The sequence below is a fragment of the Canis lupus genome, chromosome 10, assembly GCF_011100685.1.
Source record: "Canis lupus familiaris isolate Mischka breed German Shepherd chromosome 10, alternate assembly UU_Cfam_GSD_1.0, whole genome shotgun sequence".
Lineage (NCBI taxonomy): Eukaryota > Metazoa > Chordata > Mammalia > Carnivora > Canidae > Canis > Canis lupus.
This window is the reverse complement of record NC_049231.1, coordinates 34507546-34533981: the sequence shown is the minus strand read 5'-3', so window position 1 is coordinate 34533981 and position 26436 is coordinate 34507546. Positions and strand designations below refer to the sequence as shown.

Here is a 26436-nt window from a genome sequence, read left to right as displayed (position 1 = left end):
TTAAATTTGTAGCATACCCTATGACATGGTTTCCCTCAGGTAGAATTACTTTTTAAATTATATTGGTGTAGGCTATACTAAAATCCAATTTAATGACAGCCAGACCAAAAGCCAGTACGAGTAGATTAAAATTATCTTATTAAATGGAATTCATACAAAAACCCGTGTGAACCTAAGTATTATAATTCTCATTTTATAGGTAAGAAAAAAATATAAGGCAGATCTTAAAGGGATTCACAGAGGAGTGACAGATTTTAATGAACTGAATTGACTTAAACAATGTTTAAACCTAGCTAACTCTAATTGATCCACATAAATGGACAGGAACAGTAGCAAAACATGAGATAGCAGATAAACTCAAAGTAAATGATAATCCAGAATCGAAATATCATTATTTTGCCACACTAATCTTAAAAATCAAGTATGTTTCACTCTCAAATATCAAGTAGTAAGAGAAACAGTTCTTTCCAAAAATATGTTGTGCATACTGAGAACAGAGAATGTCATTTCTACCATGAAGAAGCTGGGGGTGAAGGGAGAATGGGAGAGAGGGGAAGATACACCTCTTAAAATCTGAACCCTAAAATTCCTGGTAGCAACTGAGAGTATATAATGATTTGATACCATTATGAAATAGTATATCTAATTCTTACCGTTAATAACTGGTGTATAAACAACAATCCCAACCAAGTTTGGGTCAGATACAGTTGTGTCCAGGATAAGGCCCCCAATGCTGAAAAATAGAAAATCATGTAATTTAGGGAAGAGAAAAGAAATCTACTAATTTGAAGCTGTCCTTTACATACAAAGATCTCTACTTTTAAAAATAAAATTTTAGACATTTAAAAAAAAGAATACAAAGGAAAAACATTCAAAGTAAAAGTCAATGTTAACAGGAAATGTTGGAAATAAAACATGGAATAAGGCTATAGTCCTACATGTCAGACCTCTCCTTCTGATCTCCAAGATATGTTCTTTATAAAAAGGAAAAGAATATGTTTTAAGCGCATTAAAATGTCTGGAAGGATATATATGAAATTATTAACAATGTCTATCTCTGGGTGGAGGGACTAACAAAAGATTGTGGGTTATTTTACATCCTTTTCTATTTACTAGTTTTTAAAAATCATGTGCATTTATTGTTCCTATAATTTAAAAAATAGTTTGGTTTTTTAAAGCTCTACACTCAATGTGGGGCTTGAACTCACAACTCTGACCCCAAGATCAAGAGTCATATTCTACCAACTGAGCCTGCCAGATCCCCCTAAAAAAATAGTTTTTAAAAGGTTATTTTTTCATATTTGAAATCAACAAAGTATTAGATCATTTTTATTGTGTTAAAACTAGATAGGTGTAGCATCTTATCCCTGGGAAATTAATGAGCTGTAGCCATAGAAAGACCTGATTTTGAGGACAGAGGTCTGGAAAAATAACATACAGTTGTATAGCAGCAAGCCATATACTCTGACTGTCTCTATGGAGCTTGGAGATTTTTCAAGTTTCTAAGACCATTACCAATTGGTTACCTTCAGTTTCTTGGTCTAAGTCCCATAAAACACTGCCAGTCCCTATACCCCATGGGATCCTGTTGTCTAAATCTTCCGGGAAAATGTCATCTACATTACAGAAAAATAAACCCCATGTTATCAGATAGTGGGGTTGACTGTAAAAATATCAGATCAAATGTTCTACCGATATCTGATAGTTAACATCAGGAACTTATTAAATATTATTTAATTTTTAGCAAAATAAATAAATTGTGGCCTAATATGCCTAAATTACTAGGATGCCCCATTAAAAGTTACACTGTAAAAAAATAAAATAGAAGTTACACTGTAAAGTTCCTTTGCAGTATTTTAATAATTTAAGCTCTAATTTAAAAAAATATATATATATTTCATAGAAAAACTAGTTTTATGTGTCAGAGAATAAATTTCTGTGCCAAAATGCACAGGTTCATGCTGTGAATACAACATGAATACTTGCTAAAACACATCTTATTATGTTTTTATGACCCAGGTAACAAAATATCATAGAAAAATAAGAAAAGACAAAAGAAGAAAACAAAAATCCACTGTACCATCATTCAGAGCTATATTGTTAGCATGCTGGTATATAGCCTCCCAGACATTTTTAAACATCTTTAAAAATAATAACTCACACACACACACACACAACTCACACGGTAAAGATAGTTCTCTCTTCACTTTTATTACATTTTATCTTTACCAAATAAACATATGTACATTATTTTAAAAGTGAAAGTACAACAGAGCTTATTAAATCGTGCCCAGCCCCCCCTCCTAGAACCTGTTCTCCACTAGCAATTTTTTTCAACTTCTCTAGCTGTTGCTTCTGGCGTTTAATTCTATATTTCTAAATAATGTGTTTATACTGTGACTTCTTGATTTTAATTTTAGACATTTACCTAATGACCTCCACTGTGACAGATGAGGATTTAATCTCACTTGCACTTCAGATCCTTCATAATTCCCTTTCTCCCCTTAACTTGCCAACTTGGTTATATAATTTTGGGTGAAAAAAATTTAGGCTTTACTTTAGGAATTATTCACAACTGAGCCACCAAGTGCATTATTAGATTTCCTCACTTTTACTTGTTGCTTTGTCCCATATTTTTCCTAATTTGGGGGGTACTTATTAGTCATTCAGTCTCAACTTTCTAACAAAGTTCACGAAATGCCTCTGAATAGAGTCAAACTCATCAGGTAACTCATCAATTCCATTTTTGTTTCTTAGAAACATTCCTCCTTAAGCCCACTGTCCTCCTGCCAACCTGGATGGTGGCCTGGAGGCCTGCTGCACAGCTGTTCTTCCCTGCATCTTCCCTTCAGTCTCCCCACGCCAGGTCTTGGTCTGTGCACCATGACCAAGTCCCAGCATTTCATAGGACCCTACTGCCTGAATCTTACAAAAAAGCAATCTACATCACAGAAAAATGAACCATACATGTCCTCATGGAGTGGGTTTCCTCATTCCTTTGTCACCTTCTTTCTTGATTTATGTCCTCATTTTGATAGGCCATATCTTCTCTACCAGCTTTTATATGAAAGGGCAAATGGGAAGCAAAGTTTCTGAGATCCTGCATGTCTGAAAATTTCTTGATTCCATCCTTACATTTGGTTGATATCACGACCACACTTTATGTTCAAAATAATTTCCCTCAGAATTTTGAAGAATAACTTTAGGTGTTGCTATTGGACATCATCCAGATTCCCAATGCTTTCTATGTAACTCATCTTTTCTCTCCAGAAGATTTTGGGATTTAGAGGAAGGTCTTCTGATTTGGGTCTCTCCTGGTATTCACTGTGCTGAGTATTAGTGGGCCCTTTCAGGCTGGAAGCCCACAGTCTTTGGTTCCAGGGAATTTTCTTACATTATTTCTTTGGTAATTTCTTCTCTTTGTTCTTTGCCTCCAGTTGCCAACCTCTTTGCTATCTGTTCTATTTTCCAGAACAGTTCTCCTCAGTTCTATCTTCCAACTTTTTACTGTGCTTTTTTGTTTCAGCTATTTAAAGATTTTATTTATTTATTTGAGAGATGGAGAGCAGGAGGAGGGGCTGAGGGAGAGGGACAAGTAGACTCCAGGGCTGAATGCAGAGTCTGACATGGGGCTGGATCCCAGGATCATGACCTGAGCTGAAATCAAGAGTCAGTTGCTTAACTGACTCAGCCACCCAGGTGCCTCTATAGATTTCTAATTCCTAAGAGCTCTTGCTGCTTTTCAATTAGATTTCCTCACTTTTACTTGTTGCTTTGTCCCATATTTTTCCTAATTTGGGGGGTACTTATTAGTAATTAGAGCAATCTGTTCCTTATTAGAGCAATCTGTTCATGCCTTATGGATGCCATAGATTCTCTTATTGCTCTGAGGACACTGATGAGAGTTTTTTGAGGTCTTTGAACTATCCCTACACTTTCTTTGAGTACCATTTTTCTGCTTTTGTCTTTCATGTTAGAAGCCTTAATCAAATGTCTGGCGACCGCTAGACATTTTTACTGTCCACTCCTCTGTAAGGGGTTCAGCACAGCACACTGTGTATACACAGGCAGAGCTCGTCAGCAGGTGGGCCTCCTAAAGAATGGTCAGGTGGCCACGCAGCTCTTTCATGAAAGGACCCACAAGGGTCAGTAACCACAATTTTTTCTTTTGTGCTGATAAGTTTCCCCAGAAAGGAATTATTCTGATTTTTTGCCTGAGGGTAGAGGCTTGACTGCCAGCATTCCATGAGCAAAGAAAAGGAAGTGGGGTAGGGTTTTCACTGTTTAGCATCTAAATTTTCACTTAATCTTTTTTTTTTGTTTAATTTTCACCTAATCTTATTTTTCAGACAGTGTGTAATCCACACCCTCATATGTGCAGGTGTTTCTTTTCTTTTTTTTTTTTTTTAAAGATGTGCAGGTGTTCTAAATCCATGGCCTCTCTGATTTGGTCTCTCCAGAGTTAAATCTTGTCTTCTGCCAAGGTGGGAGGGAGCAGTCACTCGGGTGGTTAAGCTGAAGAAGGGCTTTTGGGATCTAATTGCTTCTTACATAAACTTTCAACCACTCTTCTTCATTGTAGCTCTGAGAAATATTTAGTGCGCATCTAATTACTCCACCTTTCTGGGTTTCTGAGGCTCAAATCTCAGATTGGTTTGCTTCTGATGGGTGTCCCTTGGCCTGCAGGTTAGATTTTAGCTTTTTCCATTCTGCTAGTTCAGTTAAAAATCATCCATCTGATTTCTACTTTATTAATTTTGTTGAATCTCACACCTGCTGTCCTCTCTGCTCCCCTTCTGTCTTTGTGGTTTTATAGCTTTTCTGTTCTATTACTGTCATTTTAGTAGTTTCGGGAAGGAAGAAGATAAATGTATGTCAATACACCATGTTTAACAGGAAATTCATACTCTTTTCTAGCTGCTTGCTCCTTTCACCAAATGTACTGTGAACATCTTTCCACATCAATAAAAATGTTGCAATGTTGTTTTTAGTGGCTAATATTCTATTTTGTGACTACACTACAATTTATTTGATCAATACCTGGTTGCTAGACCTCTAAGGTGGTCTCTTTTTTGTTGTTAAAAATTCCACTGTGATGAGGATTCTTACAACTTCGCTATATAAAATAATTACCTAAGAAATAAAAACAGGCTGCTGTTTTATTTTTTGTTTTTTGTTTGTTTTTGCTGTTTTAATATATACACAGATAAAGGCATAAAGAACACATGCACACACATTTTAATACTAACCTACTTATAACCATAGCTGTTATGACAGGCTCCCAGCCCGAGTGGAGAACTGTTCTTGTGGCTGGATGTTTAGCAGCTATTATAATCCAGATAGGAGTTAGAGCCAAGAAAAAGGCACCAACTAACGGAGAAATGTAGTAATAGTTGTCTAAAATTAAAAAAGAGACAACATTTGAATCTATCTTCTAATCATGTAGCAACTGTAGACATTAGAGTAAAAGTTTCCCAAGAGATAGGATGTTATCCAACATATTCACATGCTATATATTTTCTCTGAACTTCACACAAATTTAAAACTGTAGGTAAGAGACGCTCAGGGGTTTAGTGCCTGCCTTTGGCCCAGGGCGTGATCCTGGGGTCCTGGGATAGAGTCCCACATCAGGCTCCCTGCATGGAGCCTGCTTCTCCCTCTGCCTGTGTCTCTGCCTCTCTCTCTCTCTCTGTGTCTTACATGAATAAATAAATAAAATATTTTTTAAAAATTAAAAAAATAAAACTGTAGATAAGGTCAAAACATTAATAACGTAACTGAAAATGAATACATTAATTCAATGGACATTTATTGAAGTAGTTATCTGAACTGGATGAGAATAGCAAATAACAGTAAGGACAACAGTAAAAAAAAAAAAAAAGCTAACATTTATTTGGCTATTATTTACCAAGTACTATGCTAAATGCTTTCTTGGCATCATCTCATTTGACTGTCCTCACAAGTATGAGGTACAAACTGCCTTTTCTATTTTATGAAGAAACCAATGCTTAGGAGCTTAAGAACACAGCTAAGAAATAGCAAGAGTTGATAGAAGATGGCATCGGATACCAAAGTTAGTAAACTCTTAACTCTAAAATCAAATGGGACATTTTTACCCACAAAGATCTTATAGTACAAGCATTCCAAGCAATACTGGCCAATCAATTGATAATAGATATGCCCCCAATACTAAAGAGTGTTCCAAGCTCCAAAATAAAATAGAAAAACTAAGCTTAATAAAGGTAAACACCTTTCTTCACTGCTGAACTTCTCAGAACCCTTAAGATGCTAAGATAGAATACAGTACACTATGTTTAATCATAGTTTGGCCAGACCACCTAGTTTCACATTTCAGTGTTACAACCTACCTTGGACAAGAAATTTACCTTCTATAAATTTCAATTTTCTTATCAAATGACAACAATAATAGTATCTATTTCATGGGGTTATTATGAGTCTTAAGAGAATTAGTACATGTAAGTAGAATAGTGCTCAGACACCTAGCTAATATTTATTGAACACTTACCATTGTCATAATTATCATGGCCATTATCATTAACATCTTGCTATTTGGAACACACTGAAATAGCAGATTGCCAGGACTTTGTTATAACCCCTTTGTGGTAAACTGTCTTACTTGATCACATTATTCATTCTCTTTCCATTCTTGTTATGTTTTACTATGGAGTGAATATATTTCTCTGCCACATTGACTTTGGACTTAGCTATTTGTCTTGCTTTGTAGACATGCTGCATGTCACCTCTGAACAAAATTTTAAGTGTTTTCAGAAATGATTAGAATAGATAGAGATATGTGGGTAGATATCAACTGTCTTCAGACAGTAGACAACAAACATTGCAAGACTGTGATCCCTGAGAGAAGGGAAAGAATGAGGATACACCCTACAATAGTCTCAGTTTTTTGACTGAAGGCACATCGGAGACCACAGCTCAGGAAGGGAAAACTCCAGCAGAGTGAGGATAGGGCAGCTAGAATTCATAGGATAAAATACTGGAGAAAAAGAAGCTATCAGAGAAAGAGCTTGTGAATAGAATCCTACACCATGCATGCACAGGGTGAACTCCACAATGCTAGGCCAAGAATAACTGGGGAGCTGTTAAGATGAACATTTCTCAGAGTTTACAAATGACTGGAAGTCATTCAAGAGTCAATCCTAGAGAGAGGAGAGGCCTCTTTAAACATTGAGAACATTTAGTCATGACCTGAGAAGGGTCACATCTTAGTAGGAGGACCTGTCCTAGAATAAAGTCTACTCAAGGCTGGTGCCAATAAAGCTTGAAACCAAGGCTTGTAAGGCTCAAACTAATCTACAATTAACTGCCTACAAGAACAAAGTCAAACATTTTGTAAAGAAAAACAAAACAACTGAACACTTACTGTTATTATGTTCACAATGTCTAGCATCCAACCAAAAATTATTTTGAAGGGTCTGGAATAATATTTAGTCACATTTACAGACTTTTGTTAAATACCCTGAGATATTCTATTGACCATAGACATTTCTCATGTCTCTCAAAAGTTTCCAAGTACTTAGGATAATCTTTATAAATTAAAAAAATTAAATGTACAAATACAGTAAGTCTTTAAGTTTTTTACAAATATTCATATAATGCATACAATTTTCAAATATTTATATTTAAAAATTATAAAAATAAGTCAATTAATTAATGACAAATTTAAGATAAGATTAGAAAGACTGACACATTTCTCTGACAGGCTAAGTTACAAGTATATTTAAAAATATATATTTTGCCTCTTTAGCATAAAACCATTAATACCATGAATTTGATTCTCCAACATTTTTATACTTAATTCTAAATATCCCCAAGGATAAAAGTTGCCCATCCCTTCTTGAAATAGTAACAGCATCCCAAAACATTTTTGGTAGTATCATTTTAGCTGATCAAGGTTTTATTATTATTAGAGATTTCAGCGAGGACATTCCTGGATTCTTTTCAATGATTCTAATACTTATCATGTATAGTAGGGGTCTCATAACTTAAAAACAGAGTTGATCTCACAATCCTTGTAGCTTATAGTCTTAAAGATATAAGTAAAATGTTACCAAATTTTTCTGGCACCTCACAAAATTCTTCAATCCTTGTGCAGAATCTTATCTTTGATTAAACTTTGCATTTCCTCATCTTAAGATATTTAAAGATCTCTCACCTATGACTAAAGATGTTTGAACTAGATAAAAACTCAATTTTTTTCCCTATTAGGTAGGAACAATTACTATAATTAAAGTAATATCCAACCAGATTTTCTAATGGTTTTATCTAGATCACATCTTCAAAATAATTATGCTAACAAAATCTATTTAAACATTTTCCTCCATTTAAAGGGATATGACTAATATGATACAGTGTCACTTTCTCCACGAATTTTATAGAAGATTGATAAAAAAAAATCTTTATTGAATAGATTCCCAGTTTTCTTCTTAAAATATTAGATAAGGATAAATAACATCCCAATTAGGAGGCAATCCTTACCTCCTAATACAACTAAGGTTGCCAACAATCTCTTTATAGGACCAAACAGAAAACTAAAGGCAAAATCCACTAAACACAAATGGAAAGAACTATTCTGCTAGGTCAGACATTTATTTCAGTACTTCGTTTTCAGATCAAAAGAGGAGCATCCAACTGAGCTTTTAAGTTATCCTCAACATTAATATCTGGAAGGATATGTGAAGTGGAAAGAAGCACCTACCACCCCAACTTCAGAATCACCACTTAGACTTTCAAAATGGGAGAAAATTTTCTCAGTAAATAAACTAAAAATAATGAGTGGGTAGTTCCTCAGAAAGTTAAACAGTTATCATCATATGACCCAGAAATTCCACTGCTAGGTAAATACTAAGAGAACTGAAAAGATATGTTCATGCAAAAATGTGTACTAGCGTGTTCACAGGAGCATTTTTCATAATAGCCAAAAAGTGGAAGCAACCCAAATGTCCATGAAATGGTAACTGGATAAACAAAATGTGATATATTCATAAATGGAATGCTATTCAGTACTGATTCATGCTGCAATACAGATGAAACTTAAAAACATATTAATTGAAAGAAGCTGGACATAAAACGTCATATATTGGATGATTCCATTTTTTTGAAATGTCTAGATCAGGTAAACCCATAGAAAGTAGACTACTGGTTGAAGGATCTGGGCAAAGGGTAGTAGAATGGGGAGTGAGAGCTAAAAGTTTCTTTTAGGGGTAATGAAAGTGTTCTGGAATTATATAATAGGTTATACGATCTTATGAATGCACTAAAAACCACTGAATTGTACACTTCAAAAATTTTTCTTTTAAGATTTTATTTATTTGTCAGAGAGAAAGAGAGAGAGAGCATGAGCAGGGGGAGTGGCAGGTAGAAGGAGAAGCAGGTTCCCCTCTGAGCAAGGAGCTCAATGCAGGACTCAATTCCAGGACCCTGGGATCATGACCCAAGCTAAAGGCAGACGCTCAACTGACTGAGCCACCCAGGTGTCCTGAATGATATACTTTTTAAAGGTGAATTGTGTCACATGTGAATTGTACCTCAATCTTTAAAAATTCTAACAATGGAAAAATCTTTTTCATTGTTTAATAGTCTTAAAATCTTCATGTCCAAAAAACAAAGAAAAAATATATACAAATATACATACATAGATGTAGAGAGAGACGGAGAGAGAAAGAATAACAGACAAAGCAAATGGGGTAAAATGTTAACATTAAATGGTTTAAAAACTCAGGGTGACTATGTTAAAAATAAAAATTTCTAAAATCAATTTACCGTAAATGCATTCTATCTCAACTTCCTGCCAAATCTAATATGCCTGTTCCTACCAAATTATGATTGTATAGGACCCTCTTATCTTTTTCCTGGTTGACAGCTAACCTAATTCTGATGGCAAAGGAAAAATTACAAATATTGGAAAAGGGAAGATTCTAAAACATTTCTCTTTGTAGGATATGTTGGTGCTTTATAGATGTCATAAAATTAAATAATTACTTTTAGAAAACCACTAATGACTCAATCGGCAAGAGAAAATAGTTGATTAGAAGCCAACCATGGGGCAGCCCGGTGGCTCAGTGGTTTAGTGCCTGCCCTTGGCCCAGGGCATGATCCTGGAGACCTGGGATAGAGTCCCACGTCGGGCTCCCTGCATGGAGCCTGCTTCTCCCTCTGCCTGTGTCTCTGCCTCTCTCTCTGTCTCTCTGTGTCTCTCATGAATAAATAAAATCTTTAAAAAAAATTTTTTTTTAAAAGCCAACCATGAACTTATGTACTAATATCAAAATCTAAAATAATGTCTTCCAGGATCCCTGGGTGGCGCAGCGGTTTGGCACCTGCCTTTGGCCCAGGGCGCGATCCTGGAGACCTGGGATCGAATCCCACATCCGGGCTCCCGGTGCATGGAGCCTGCTTCTCCCTCTGCCTATGTCTCTGCCTCTCTCTCTCTCTGTGACTATCATAAATAAAAATAAAATAAAATAAAATAAAATAATAAAATTTTAAAAAATAAAAAATAAAATGTCTTCCTTAGAAATGAAATACATTTAAATGATCCTAGTCAAAAGAATATTTTGTATTAATTTCTTAGTATATCACCATGGGTATTGTAGTAGGCTGAATAATGAACCTCAAATACATCCATATCCTAATCCCTAGACCCTGTGAATAATTACCTTATATAATAAAAGAAACTTTGCAAATGTGAGTAAGTCAAGTATTTTGAAATGCAGAGGTTATTCTGGATTATTAGAGTGAATGTGAAATGTATTCACAGGTGTACTTCCAGCCAGAACTTAGAGGGAGATCTGACTCCAGAAGAGTAGGCAATGTGACCATAGAGGTAGAGATTGAATAATGCAGCTGCAAGCCAAGGAATGTTGGCAGCCACCAGATGAAAGAGGTAAGGAATACATTTTCCCCTAAAAACCTCCAGAAAAGGCCAGCCCAGCTAACACGTTGATTTTAGCCCTGTATAAGTCATTTTAGACCTTGGCCTTCAGAAGTATAAGAAAACTTATTTCTGCTGTTTTAAGACACGGAATTTGTGGTAATTTGTTACAACAGCAATAGGAAATGAATGCCCCTACACATGTACAGGGGCGCCTGGGTGGCTCAGTGGTTGAGTGTCTGCCTTCATCTCAGGGCATGATCCTGGCGTCGCAGGGTAAAGTCCCACATGGGGCTCCCTGCAGGAAGCCTGCTTCTCCCTATGCCTGTGTCTCTGCCTCTGTGTGTCTCTCATGAATAAATAAAATCTTTAAAAATGAAAAAAGGGGGATCCCTGGGTGGTGCAGCGGTTTAGCGCCTGCCTTTGGCCCAGGGCGTGATCCTGGAGACCCGGGATCGAATCCCACGTCGGGCTCCCGGTGCATGGAGCCTGCTTCTCCCTCTGCCTATGTCTCTGCCTCTCTCTCTCTGTGACTATCATAAATAAATACAAATTTTTAAAAAAATGAAAAAAGAATACACTTTTACAGATAGAGCTTTGCAGAATTTTAAGCCTAAGAAATGTCCACGTATATTAGTATTGATTCTGTGACATACGTAAACTACAGAAAAGGATGAACACAGCTAAAGTGGTTCAAATTGCTATGATTCCACTTAACTGTCAAACATAACAGCCATCTTTTTGATTCATGGCTTGCACCTTTTATTAGATTGTTGGTAGCATTTTACAACAATTATTACATAATTTCATTAACAACATGTATTCTTCTTACCTTAAATTCTTTTGAAATATGTAGCTCCTGTGAGTGACATTTGTTTCTGGGTGAGCAACAAAGCAAGGGGCACGGTAATTTGTCAAATTTTTAAGTGCCCTCCATTATAACTATCAGAATTTTCTCACTAAATTGAATTCTAGGAATCACTGTAAGCTAAGATGGTGAATGCTGAAAATCTCTGAAGAGTGACATGAGAGATAAATTTAGATTCTACTCATATCACCACTCATATACAGGCAGTGATATTATAAAATGCCCTGTAAATAACCTGGCATCCCTGTTAGTTTCCACAGACTGAAGCAACCTAAGGCTGATCGTGTTTGCTCTTATGGCTTCAACTAAGCCATTTTTTAAAAGTTAACCTTGAAGAATGAGAAATCAATCCACATTTTGCTTCTCGGATCTTGCTTAAAAAGAGAAAAGCTGACAGTTTTTCAAATCAATAAAATCATGTACATACCAGAATTAAATAGCCATGCAGTGATAAATAATTTAAAAAGAGTTTTTTAAATCCTCTTAACAGTATGCAAACAAGAAGAAAGGGCAGCAACCATTATGTATACATGTAGTTCGGTTACTGGCCTAACTTTATCCTTTTAATAGGTTTTAAAGATTACTAATTACTGTATAAATGAATAAATACCTTTGTATTTTCTTGGCAAGTCATACCAAAGCATATCATAGTCCAGAGCTTAGATTACTTACTAAACTAACTTTTTATTTTTGCTTTTTTTAAAATTAATGTTTTCAGTTTTGTTTTAAAGACTTTATATATTTATTTGAGACAGAGAGAGAATGAGGGGAAGGCAGGGGCAGAGGGAGAGGGAGAGGGAGAAGCAGACTCCTTGCTGAGCATGGAGCCCCAACACAGGGCTTGATCCCAGGACCCTGGAATCATGACCTGAGCCAAAGGTAGATGCTTAAACAATTGAGCCACCCAGGTGCCCCTCTATTTTCCCTTCTATTTTAAGACCTTTCTTAGCCATATGATGCCAATTTAATTTTTCTGTAGGGAGGCTAATCCTCTGATATTTTTTGCTAACATAAGATACTCTTCCAATATTTCCATAATAGTGTCCTCATTGAAAGGTTAATTTTTTGTTACAATTTATTCTGTTATTGGACAAAGAATAAGGCAAAATGATTCAGAAAAATATCTATCTTCTATTTTCATGTGTGTACTACTTCCTGAATAACTTTTATTCACACTAACTGGATAGCTTTCAAAAAAAGCATTTCACCAAGTGTTATTTATTTAACATCCATTATGTATATGGCCCTATGGAATGCTGATAGATAGATACATGGATAGATAGATACATATATAGATATTTACATTAATTTTAAAAACACACAATTTTGTCCTCAGCAGCTTATACCTTCATAAAGGAAGGTACTACATTTACACAAAAAAACTATAATGATCAGTAAAATGTAAAGAACAAGAAAAGTATCAGTGAAGTACTACAGGAATCCAGAGGAGGAAAAGATCAATTAACAGGGAAACATGAATTCAGCATTGAAAATGAGGCCTCAGGGCAGCCCCAGTGGCACAGCGGTTTAGCTCCGCCTGCAGCCCAGGGCGTGATCCTGGAGACCCTGGATCGAGTCCCACGTCAGGCTCTCTGTATGGAGCCTGCTTCTCCCTCTGCCTGTGTCTCTATGAATAAATAAATAAAATATTAAAAAAAGAAAAAAGAAAATGAGGCCTCAGACTGGCCTTAATAAAAGGGAAGGGAATAACAGAAGGAAGAAAAGAGAAGAATCATGGCTGATGTATGAGAATCAGTAACTGGGTGAGTCTGGCTAAAGTACAAAAAAGAGAGGAGCAGGAGGGTCTTGGAAGATAAGTTTCTGCCGACTCCTAGAGGCCTAAACTCGAGGCTAAAATTTTAACTTTGTTAACTGAGGAACAAAGACATAGGTAACTACACATAATAAAGTCAATAGTAATAAGCAAAGCTCTGGGCTTGTTTTGTCCTTTTTGTGGAGAACTGGTGAGGTGAAAAGGGGAAAAATCAGAAATCAGCAAATTTTATCAGGACCATAAGAAAAACACATTGAACATAGAGTGAGCTTTGGTACATGCATCAAAACTAACAAGACAAGAGGGGAGCTGTTCCAAGTCATTTCTAAGTATCCAAAACTCTAGGGGGAAGAGTTAAGAAAGACTATTCTCAATGTCCAATTCTTTGGGAGCCATATAATACACAGCCTCCATTTGTAACAGAAGCCTACAGCCTCCATGAAATCCTCTTATCTCTAAAGACTGCTTTCAGTCTTCAACATAGGGTTTTCCAATAGTTCAGGAATTAAACTTTGTTTCCAAGAGCTAGGTAGCACAGCAGGGTGAATGGGGTCTCAGAATTCAAATGTGCCTGTTCCTAACCTTTATATTTAGACTACCACTAACACTGTGCTGATCTTATGAGGCCCCCTAGTGTTCACAACGTAGAATGTTATAATCCAACACTAACCCCAAGAAAACCCTTCAGTGTAAATCAACTGTAATTTAAAATAATAATAATAATAATAATAATAATAATAATAATATTTTAACTAACACACATTATTTTCCCCAGAAGTTGATTTATCTTCTGGAATCTCAATACTGAGCCTATATCATTATAACAATTGTCATATTTATTAGGATAACATTCTTCAATGGCATTCTCTTTCTTACTTTCTTATTACTAGAACTTCAACTGAGGAGACACCCATAGTGCTATTTAACAAGCAACTGAGCAATATGTTACAAATGACTTCGTGGTAATTTGAATACCCACGTTTGCAAATAATAGACCCTTCCTCATTATTTATGTAAGGCAGCCCATTCAGAACCACTACCAACCTTCCAGTCCCATCCCCACCCCACCCTCAATGTTCCTGGCAAGACCCATAGAATAATAATAGGTAGAAACCCTTCACCCTCTTCTTTCCCCTTCATTTCTCTCCACTCCTCCTCACAGGGGAGAGACTTGTCTACTTGATAAGACTAGGGAAAGAGGCACTAACCATGCCTAACTCATTCCCTTTGTCTTTTGGGATCCAGCCTATTGATGACAGTCTCCCTTCCTCAACACAGGTAGCAGCCCATTTCTATGGGGAGATGAGGCCTACAAGTCATCCAGCTGCCTGCCTGAGTGGGTGAATTAATTAATTAATAGAGTAGGAGAAAAATATTAAGTCACATTCTCTAATACTAGCCACATTTCAATCCCTGACTTCAGTATGAATTTCTAAATTGTATAAGAGAGGGGAAAAGTATGACCAGTTACCACCCCAACAATAAATTAAAGCAGATTATCCCCTTACTGATATAACTCATTTTCTGTGCCTTTTTTGACTGGAAGAGAAAAGAATCAAACATTACCCTGAATATACTCGTACATACAGCTTTCCTTGTATATTTCACAACAATGAAAACCCAAAATCACTATGAACAAGATCTTATTACATTTAGGCCATTAATCATTTATTGTCTTCTACCTTGCTTCAAGTGGACATATCTTATTTCTAAATGAGAACAATTTTCCTTGGACATCAAGTTTTATTCACTTACTGCTTTTATGCCACTCAATAACTTAAGGTAATTTTATATACTAAATGAAGCTTCCCTTCACAAGTGATTGCCTTTGTTAGGTTAAAACCCTTTCTTTAGTTCAAAAACATATATCTGAGACCTACTTCTTCAAACCAAATGTACTTTAGACTTCTTTTAAAGAATACCATAAATCTGTATAGAATCCACGAAATATATGAGGATATATGAATAAATGTTTGCTTCTGGCTTAGCTTATAAACTTTCTTTTTTTTTTTTGTCAAAGTATTCTTTTGGTTTCTGTTTTCTTTTCTTTTTTTTTTTTAATTTGGCATCTAAAAAAAATAGAACCATAGCCAACTTTTAGCACTAAACCAATGCTCACAAATCATATTCATTTACATTGATAAGAATCCCAAAGTATAAATTTGTGTTAAATAATTGTGTTAAAACAATTCATTAGATTCTATATTCTATATATAATCTATCACTATTATCTGGAATTTTATGTGTGTGTGTGTATATATATAGAGAGAGAGAAAGAGAGAGAGAATATGTTGGAGACATCACAACTTCACACAACATTCAGGCTAATTTTCACGGTGACTTTTTTGTTGCTGTTAATTGCCATGTTGGTTTCTGAAGGAGGGACAATCACCAAATTTAAAGCACTGCTATACCCTTATGTTCTGGGACAGTAGTACAATGCATATATCAGAACACCATAGGTTAACTCCTCAATGCCTACACACTTAGCAAAAGGACAGAATTCATAGAATATCAGACCTGTGTTCAACCTTCCTACCAGTAGTGGGTAACACACATAATCTCCATGATCCTCAGTTTTCTCATTTGAAATTAGAGATGATCTTATCTTACCATATCTTATAGAGTTTTAAACTCAAGAAGAAAAAAAATGGAAGAAAAAAATATATGAGAACCACAACACATAGTAGGTATACAGCAACTGGAAGTTACTGTTCTAATCAGTCTCCACCACAGTTCTGCTACAGATGAAGGCCACAAGGGATTCCTAGCAGCGTTGCAACAATATTCATTTAATGAGACTCTGAGTAGCACATTATATTTAATTTCAAGTCAACTTACCAAGACAGAAGTACAAACCCTGACTTATCCAGGCTAATATGGCGAGAGTTATGAGGTCGCCAAAACTAGCAGCAATGGGAGTAGCAACGTTATCAGGATTTATGCCGGTCTTCTTTGAACCAACGATAACCCCAACCATGATTATTCCTGGAAGAAAGAAAAACTCATTACTTTCTATGCTATGATTTAGAGAAAATCAATCCCCTAAATACTGAAATATAAAGGCTAGAAAAACAGCACATCAGTTCCAGTTAGAATGCTTAGATAAGCTGACTTAAAGCAAACAAAACATTTTACTCTAATGCTTTGCCAAAATGCCTTTTGACAAATTCCAAGTAGGGATCACAGAAGATCTGAGAAGTTCAATTTTGCATTTAGAGACCTGACAAGCTACTATAAAATAATGTTAAAGTTTCAAATTTAATAACATGTATGTCTCAGATGTAACATATATGTGTATATCAAAACCAAAGATTTTATTTTAACCTTCAAATATGGTATGAAAATGTCAAAGAAAGGTTAAGTCATATTTATAGGCACAGCAACTGGGAAGAAGACCAAAAAGCCAGATCTGTCTACATGGTGGTAGTCAGAATGCTTGCTTCTTTCTATAATCTAGAAGTCTTGAAGCATTACGAAGGAGGAAGTAATCAAAATTTGAACACTGGAGGCCAGAACACAAAAAGCAATCTCTGTAAAGAATATTCTTTTTTAAGATTGATTTATTTACTTACTTATTTACAGAGAGTGAACACAAAAGGGAGGGGCAGAGGGAGAAAGGAGAGAGAATCTTAAGCAGACTCCCCACGGAGTGCAGAGGCCAACACGGGGCTCTATCTCACGACCCTGAGATCATGACCTGAGCCGAAAGCAAGAGTCGGACACTTTAACCAACTGTGTCACTCAGTGCCCCTATAGGATATTCTTTAAAACCAAAGTTTCTATCTATTGAACTTCCGTCCAGAGAACAAATGATGAAAATATGACTATGTACTTGTACTCCTAAATATTTTCTTGAATCACAGAAATGGGGAGGGAGGATGATAACATATATCCATACCCAGTTGTATGTATACATTTTCTCATGCCCACAGTTAGAGGATGCGGTACAAAGACTATTTAAGATTAGTGCACTTATGTGCTAACCATAAACCAGTATGGAGGCCTAAATATGGTTAGAGGGAAAATATCCAACGGAATCTCACTGCATATTTAGACTGAAAATGACTCAAAATGATTTTATTCCAGCATACTCATTTTATAGATAATAAAACTGAGGTCCTGAGAATAGGCTGTAAGTTCCTGCTCAGGGTCACAGAACTTGTAAATATTTCTAGCCCATGTTTTCTACCACCCCCTAAAGCCAAAATTATTAAAAGCAGACTTTTTGTCTTATTTCAAATAAAGTCTCACTTCTTATATTCCGGAGACATTTTCAATCTATAGATTTAACTTTCCCATAAACTGTTGTAAAAAAAAAAATAGAAAAAAAAAGTTTAAATGTATTATGTAATAATAGAGATGTAATCATATACAATTCTTTTTTAAAAGTTAGCACATTTAAAGATTGATATGGAAAGTTCTCCTAGGACAGAGTGCCAGCCATATCTTTTCAGCTGAAAACAAGTATTTTGCCAGCATGGACCAGTGGAAAGAGTTGGGAGTCAGGAAACAGGCTTTAATTCTGATTTTCTGCAAACAAGCCGATAAAATTGGACAAGTCACCTTACCTGAGTCAGTTTTCTCACCTATAAAAGGTGGTCAGTAGTATCTGCTCTCCATATATAAAAATCAAGCTATCATAAAATTAGAATACACATTATTCAAAGTAAGAAGCCTTAAGCAAATGTATTTTAAAAGTCTGAATTCTTACAATTTTTGAAAATCCTAGGCAACAAAATAGTTTTTACTAAAAATTTATAGTTCTTTTCAAATGAAACAAGATTAGAAAGAAAACAGAAGCAAATGAACTTAAAAGAAAAAGAAGCTAATGCTTTAACTTTTTTTATTTTTTTACCAGAAATTAATTCCCCAGTAGCTTAACTTCACACCCTGCTTTGGCCAGTGTTAACTCTGCTGAATTCTAGTAATTCTATACATTGACAAGAAACTATCCTATCCCTAATGTAATTTAAGTACCAAAACAAAATGCTTGAAAATATTTTGGAAGTCAAGTCTTAATTTTAATAATACTCTCTAAATTCCTGAACCTACCCAAAAATTTGGCTTAACATTGATATAATCAACTGACATGAGAATTTTCTATTTTTCACCTTGCTGGTGATATAAGGGTAAGAAGATGGCAATTATAAAATAAAAAGAACCAAGTCTTCACAATTATGATTTAATAATAAGCTAGTTCTCTAGTGCTATGCTCTTAATAAATAAATATAAAGAATGATATCCCAACTGAAAAATTCCAATGTAGTTAATTTTTAAAACCTTTCAGCTCTTTAAAAGTCTACAGCCAGCAATATGCTTTGTTGAGCATATGGTTATATTTGTATTGCCACAGAAGCAGTGAAGATATTTTTTTGAAACCTGAAACTTTAAAAAATTTTAACAGAGGGACTGCTTTTAAAATTCAGAATTCCTAGAAACCTTGTTACTCAAATGACAAGCCAGCAAATCCTCTGCATGATTTCCAGAAAGAGTTTTTCAATTAATTTAATTTACAGAAACTAATGAATGTCTAGACTATTTTCCTGATCTCATTAGGAACTCTACCAGAGTACCTAAGGCCAGAGACAAGCTCAGAAAGCCTGGTCTATACTAGGCTTATACATAACAAATATAGGTATATCTGAAATAAGATATTTTAAAAGCTTGTAGATAAATTTTCTCTTCCTCCTGCATTCTTGGTGGGAATGTGGAGAACAGTATGGAGGTTCCTCAGAAAGTTAAAAATACAACTACCCTACAATCCAGCAATTACATTACTAGGTTATTTACCCAAAGAATACAAAAATTATAATTCAAAGGGATCCATGAACCCCAATGTTTACAGCAGCATTATCTACAATAGCCAAACTATGGAAAGAGCCCAAGTGTTCATCAACTGATGAACAGATAAAGAAGATGTATATATATATATACAATGAATATTACTAAGCCATAAAAAGAATGAAATTTTGCCATTTGCAATGACATGGATGGAGAGTATTATGCTAAGTGAAATAAGTCAGAGAAAGACAAATACTATATGATTCCAGTAATACGGAGAATTTAAGAGACAAACAAGCATAGGGAAAAGAGAGAGAGGCAAACCAAGAAACAGACCCTTAACTATAGAGAACAAACCAGTAACTACCAGAATGTAGGTGAATGGGGGGTAATGGTGAAACAGGTGAGGGGATTAAGAGCACACTTATCTTGATGAGCACTGAGTCATATATGGAAGTGTTGAATCACTATACTGTGCATCTGAAAGGAACAGGTTACATTGTATGTTACATTGTATGTTAACTAAGTGGAATTTAAATAAGAACTTAAATTTGTTGATCTTATAATGAAGAAGTATCATTTTAATAAAAATAGTCAACATGGAAAATAAATTATTTGAAAGTGAAAGACTGTAGAGTAGACATTTATAAATCTACTTACCCTGTAGAAGAGATGCAATGAAAGCAGTTGCTACACTGCTAGAGCACAAAAGTATGGAATGGTCAAGATAGTATTTCCCCTCTGGAATCCAGCCCAGTATAATTGCTGCCACAGCCGCTAGAAAACCAACCACTGTTGCTTGAACCTAAAAAGTTTTTTAAAAAATCCAACTGAATTATTCATTTCAAAAACAATTTTTACTTGGTTATGTAAATATGCATACCAAAAGTCAGAAGAAAGTATTGCATATGGTCATTGAACTGCATTACCTTTTGAAGAAGCCACTCTAATTTAGTGTTAATATTCCCTAAGGTGGTGAGTTCTCAAACTGCCATGATTTGGTGCCAGTGGGTATGGAATGGGGCTCAGGAATCTGTTTTTATCAAGCACCCCAAGTGACTTTGATGGTGTAACCCACAGATTGTCTAAGAAGATACCAACCTTAAGACTGAAAGATACCCAAATCCAAACAACTGAAGTCTGACTCCAGAGGCAGTACTCATAAGAGACTGGGTTTTATAAACAAATGATAAGCTTTTGACTCCTTGCTCCTATATCACCTAATCTTGTGGCAATTTAAATTTATTCATTTAACAAGTACTTATTTAGAATCTACTATGTACAAGGTGCTTGGTCTTGGCCACACAGTGGTCAAAATAGATTCATTCCCTGTTCTCCCCCAGCTCTTGGTGGGTAGGTGGGAAAGACATTAAAAAGTAACGTCATGAATAACCACAACCATAATCTGCAAAGTAACAACAATAATAGCAAATTTGAAAATTGAGATTTAAATGAGTTACATAACTATAAAGTGTTTCCCACAGTGCTGGCACAAAGCAACCCAGCAACTAAGAGTATAACACTGACTGAACTCTTAGAATCCTATTAAGTAGAATGTGAGGACTAAAGAAGCCCTAGGGGAATCCAATTCACAGATTCCTAATTGTGCTTGTGTGCTGGACTCCTTTGACAGTCTGGCAAAAATTTTGTGAAGATTGTTTTCTCTACGAAAACGCAGATGCATTCAATATTTGAGAAGAATTTCTAGGTGCTCATTGACTCTCAGAAGGCAATCCATGTACTAGAATCCAGAGCCATCTCTGGCTCCCATCCTGACCAACGGCTGCAGGGAGGAAGGATACAGGAGAAGGGTACAGATGAAAAGTGGAAGGAAAAATTAAAATCTGAGATGGAAGCTATTAGAATGATGTGATGAATAATTTACACCACTACTCATATTACTTGGTAGAAGTTTAGAATATTTAAAGAATAAAATGGAGTATATTTTCAAATTTTAATTTATATATTAACTTATAGTAGCCTACTTGTTGTTAAATATTTTATTACTCTCGTGTAGGTTCCTACAATTTCAAACTGGGAAGCAACATACACATCTCTAATACAATATGTGATTTAAAAGAATGGGGCAGGGAATCCCTGGGTGGCTTGGCAGTTTGGCGCCTGCCTTTGGCCCAGGGCGCGGTCCTGGAGTCCCGGTATCGAGTGGGGCCTGCTTCTCCCTCTGCCTGTGTCTCTGCCTCTCTCTCTCTCTCTCTCTCTCTCTCTCTCTGTCTATCATGAATAAATAAATAAATAAATCTTTTTAAAAAATAAAAGAATGGGGCAAAGAAGCCTAGAAAAGTTAAGAAAATTAACAAAATTTATACAGCTGGTTAATGTTACAGCTGAGATTAAATCCCAGATTTTATTTCTAAACTGTGATCTTATTTTATTATTATTATTTTTAAGATTTTATTTATTTATTCATGAGAGACACAGAGAAAGAGAGAAAGGCAGAGAGAGACAGGCAGAGGGAGAAGCAGGCTCCATGCAGGGAGCTCAACACGGAACTTGATCCCGGGACTCCAGTATCACACCCCAGGCTGAAGGCAGACGCTTAACCGCTGAGCCACCCAGGGATCCCCTAAACTGTGATTTTAGAGACAGCTGCATGGATTTTTTTTTAAAGCCCAAGTTCCAAAAATTATTTTATTTCTAGGTCTTTGAAATATATTATATGAAATTACTTTTCTGCAACCATGTTTCTCAACATGATGTCCTAAGTGAGGTTACTTTAAAATTAGTAAGTGTTCCTTAGGCCCCCTTGCTGGAGAGTTACTAGGGGGTTGCATCCCTCTTGGGCATCATAGGAAAGAGCTGAGGAGGCAGACATTCATCTGAGATCAGAAGGAGCTGTAGATAATCTATATATAATCCACGATTTAGTAACTGACAATCTATGTCTATGTAACTGACAGTCTAATGTGCTCCTTTACATGAATGAACACTAGTAACTATAACAAAGAAAACTTCAGTTTATATAAACATAAGATAAAAAAAACAAAAAAAAAAAATAAAAAAATAAACATAAGATCACAATATATAAATGTTTACTTTAATTAAAGATTTACTTTAGAAAAGTCAAAGTAGAAAAATAGCACCTAATTGATGAAATGCTAAATATTTATTTGTATATATTAACTCAAATACTCACATTCTTCCTCTTTAACACATGATAAAAAAATTTATATAGTTTTCTATATTCTATCATGTATTTTTCAGATTTGGAAGAACCTGACCAATTTCTAGAGAAAGAAAACTTTCCAGAGGTCAGAAATGCACTAAAATTTAATTATTACTCTTATAGGTAAAACCAAGATGTATAAACCCAAGATCTGTAAACAAAATGTGTATCACGTACCTGCTTTAAAGCCAAGTTGCCAATTATTAGGTTCCACTTTTCAATAGGTGAATCCATCTTCCCAATATTTACCTGTTAAGACAGATATTTTCATCATGCATCACTAATCTATGTTTTTACTCCATTTAAACAAGCATCTGAAGTCCTAAAGCCAAAGAAAATTCTTTAGTAAAACTGATGAACTCATGCTGTACTTTAAATATAATCCTGAACTCACTACCAGTTTCGTATCTCACATTTAGCTTGCTCAAGATGTTTAGAAAAAAATAAATATATATAAATATTCTTTAAATGTTTATTTTTAAGCATAAATATATACATATCAAATATGTGTGTGTGTATATATATGTACATATATGTGTGTGTGTGTGTGTATATATATATATATATATATATATATATATATATATATGTTTAAAATTTAATATTAGCTCACAAGAACTAGCAGACCAGTTAGGGCAATCCACTTGCTCATTGTTTACAATTACCATCATCAATATTATCCTAAAATGCCATATTTTGTGTACTGAGTCTCAATATAAATAATTACATAATTTTGAACTGCTAGTATTTTATTCCACATCATAAAACTAATGTAATTTGAAGAATTAGTGAGCAGAAAACCCAGGATTAAACAAATCATTTATATGTACATGATTTATATTTGAGTCAAGACTAAGATTGTTAGCAATAAAAAATTCATTCAGTTCACATAAGTTTTGATCGTGAATCTACTACAATTTATACATCTTTCTGCTAAACAGAAGAATACTCTCCAAAAAAATTATTCAATTGCTCTATAAGCAAAATTATTATTTCTCAACCATTTAGGATTTAAAACATGTATATCCAAATCTGTTGAGTTTTTCTAGCAGTGAACACTTTATTAATATAAAACATACTGAGCTGGGTTTCAATTATTCATTATCTGCTTGGTCATGAAAGTTAAGTGAATGGGTAAAGTGAGAAGTACATAACGGTTGCTATTTATCGGTAGTTTATGGACAGACTAGAGTTTAGCTCACTGGCTTCAGACTAGCAGATTACTTGCTACATCAACATTTCCACTATCAATTTGGAAAACAGAATTCTTGAACCTCCCTCTGGGCTCTAGTCTCAAAGCACCCAGCAATGCAAATATTAAGATCTCTCAGTTTTTCAGTATAATTATTCATGCTGTCTTTATTTGCAGATTTCTTCCCTAAGCCTGGAAATCTACATTATTCATGAAATTTGTGTTTGTAGCTCTAACAACCTGGGTCTTTGCTTCTGTGAGTAATAAGGTACAAGCAATGTTTAAAGAGTAAATCTACTTCAGGTTTAGTGTTCAAGAAATAGGCATGAGGGAAATTAGTGTTATTTTTAATAACTTTTAGAAAGAGGTCTATAGGTATAGGAAGCAAACTAAAATGATTCCATGAAAAAGCATAAGACTTCAAGACTCCAGAATAAATCAATGATCAGTAGAGGTGGACCACGCATATACTAAGGTCTAGGAGAAAGTGAAGAAAAGTGAGTCACAGAATGAATGCTATGAATTAGGTAGGCTACTTCACCAGATTCACTTGGTACCACTGCCATGAGACCCTTCAAAAGCCTGGAACTAACTACTTTTCTCAAAATCCTCTTCCTTAGAGCTGCTGGTTAGTCTGCCAGTGACAGGAACTTGCCTAAGATTTGAAAGGCAGAAAGGAAGGAGATGCCATTATTTCTGTAAGGTCCTGGTAGCAGATATAGTAGGCATCCAGAGGTCTACACTGCAATGCACCCATGGCTTTCTTCCTCTGCTGCAGTGCTTCAGGCTATTTCTCTGTCTACTCCCACCAGAAATCTTTACTTCTCCCACATTTGTGTAAGCCCAAATTGTTTTATTAAATTCTTTATTGCCACAATATATACTACGGCAGTTCTACTGACGAAAACCATAGTGATAGAATAACATCACACTACTCAATTAATCTGTGTTATAACTGATGATGATCACAATTTCTGAGTCCCTTCCAGATCCATATGTCTCTGAATCTAGAGTCCTTTTATTCTAACATGAATAATAAATAGCAAGTTAATGTATGATATGAAATAAAACATATTTCACATTTATGACATATAATTTATGTGTAAATCACAATGTATTATATGAAATAAACACAAAGTAGAATATATTGACAAATAATAATCACTTTTTATATAAAGCAAAGATTTTTAGAAGCAAGGATTTTTAAAAGAGAAAAATGTTGATCTAAATGTAACTACTTAGAGAAAATACTCATAGTATGGGCATGCATTGGGGATGGAAGGGGGAATCTGGCAGAATTCAGAAAATTGACCTTTGTGGCCTCCATATTGTAAAAACTGAAACAAGAATTGGGCAGACCTACCATACTAGCCAGTGGCCTAGGATTAATATGAACCATCTAAATTTTTCCAGAGTTGAGAGGAAGAATGAATGTTCTATGTAAAGACCTTTGCTAGAACTACTTTTATTAGATTAACTGACCAGATGGTACTCAGCTAGAAAAACTAAGAACTTGGAAGGTGATAAAGTATAGTGGGATATGATCTGATAAAGACTTCATTTAATTTATTAATTTATTTATTTTAATTTATTTATTTTAATAGTACTATTTATTATTTATTTTAAAGTACTAGAAAAATAGACCGATATTTTTGTAGACACTAGCTAGTTTTTAAGGAGAGAGTAGAGCTGAGGTGGCCAGGGCCTGAAGATGTGTTATGTTTTAGTCAACACAGTGGTTTTAATTTTTTGAATCTAAATGCCTTAGGTTGGGTCTGTAGTCTCTACTTTTTATAATCTCTACATCCCTCTTCTTCATAGAAGTATATGTTACTTATCTGACCCTGAAGCACATGAGTTAAGGACAGGCTTTAAGATTTATTAGAACTAAAGATAATAGTGGGTTGGAATGACCTTGAAATTATAGATTTACTAATACAGTTACTATAATTGATTTAAAAAATATATTTAATATGTAAATACTTGAAACAAGGGTACTGAAAGTCTCCACTAAACCATTAGTCTTTATATATATGTGTGTGTGTGTGTGTGTGTGTGTGTGTGTACACACACACACATAGGCACCTGGGGGGTTCAGTGGCTTAAGCATCTGCCTTTGGCTCAGGTCATGATCCCTGTGTCCTGGGATCAAGTCCCAAGTTGGACTCCCCACTCAGGAGGGAGTCTGCTTCTCCTTCTCCTTCTGCCTCTCCCCCTCTGCCCATGTTCTCTAATAAATAAAATCTTTAAATAAATAAATAAATAAATAAATAAATAAATAAATAAATAAATAAATAAAATTAAGTATGTGCTCCAAAAAAAAGGTATATAAAAAATAAACCAGAATGTTAACCATTTTTATTTCTGAATGATGGGTTTGTGGATAATTTTTATTTTCTTCTTTGTTCATTAGTAAATTTTTCGAATTTTTATCACTCAATATGTATTACTGCTATAATCAGAAATTTTATTTAAAAACACATAATTGGTCAATTTAAAAATTTGGCAACTAGAAAAGGTAATAGTCTCAACTTTTTGTCTAAACATGGGTTCTACAATATAAATGACATTAAAACTCACAGAGTATTCAGATGAAAGCCATAATAGAAACTAAGACTACCCTATAAATATGAGGGACTGAGTAGAGACCCAACCTAAGGCATTTAGATTAAAAAAATATGAGGTCCAACTTTAGTCGGACTGGAAGCTGACTAAAGAATGGCTT

At 35.0% G+C, this 26436-nt stretch overlaps 1 protein-coding gene across 6 annotated transcripts in view; it reads right to left on the bottom strand.

The window, feature by feature from the left end:
- Positions 1-26436, bottom strand: part of SLC41A2 (solute carrier family 41 member 2) — a 119501-nt gene that overhangs the window by 38821 nt on the left and 54244 nt on the right. For all 6 annotated transcript variants that reach the window (XM_038550815.1, XM_038550817.1, XM_038550818.1 and 3 more), the window contains 5 exons: positions 22697-22768; positions 19996-20140; positions 16393-16539; positions 5250-5397; positions 654-733 (listed from right to left, as the gene is read on the bottom strand). In XM_038550815.1, the coding sequence (XP_038406743.1) occupies positions 654-733; positions 5250-5397; positions 16393-16539; positions 19996-20140; positions 22697-22768 (592 nt within the window). The remainder of the gene's footprint in view (positions 1-653; positions 734-5249; positions 5398-16392; positions 16540-19995; positions 20141-22696; positions 22769-26436) is intronic.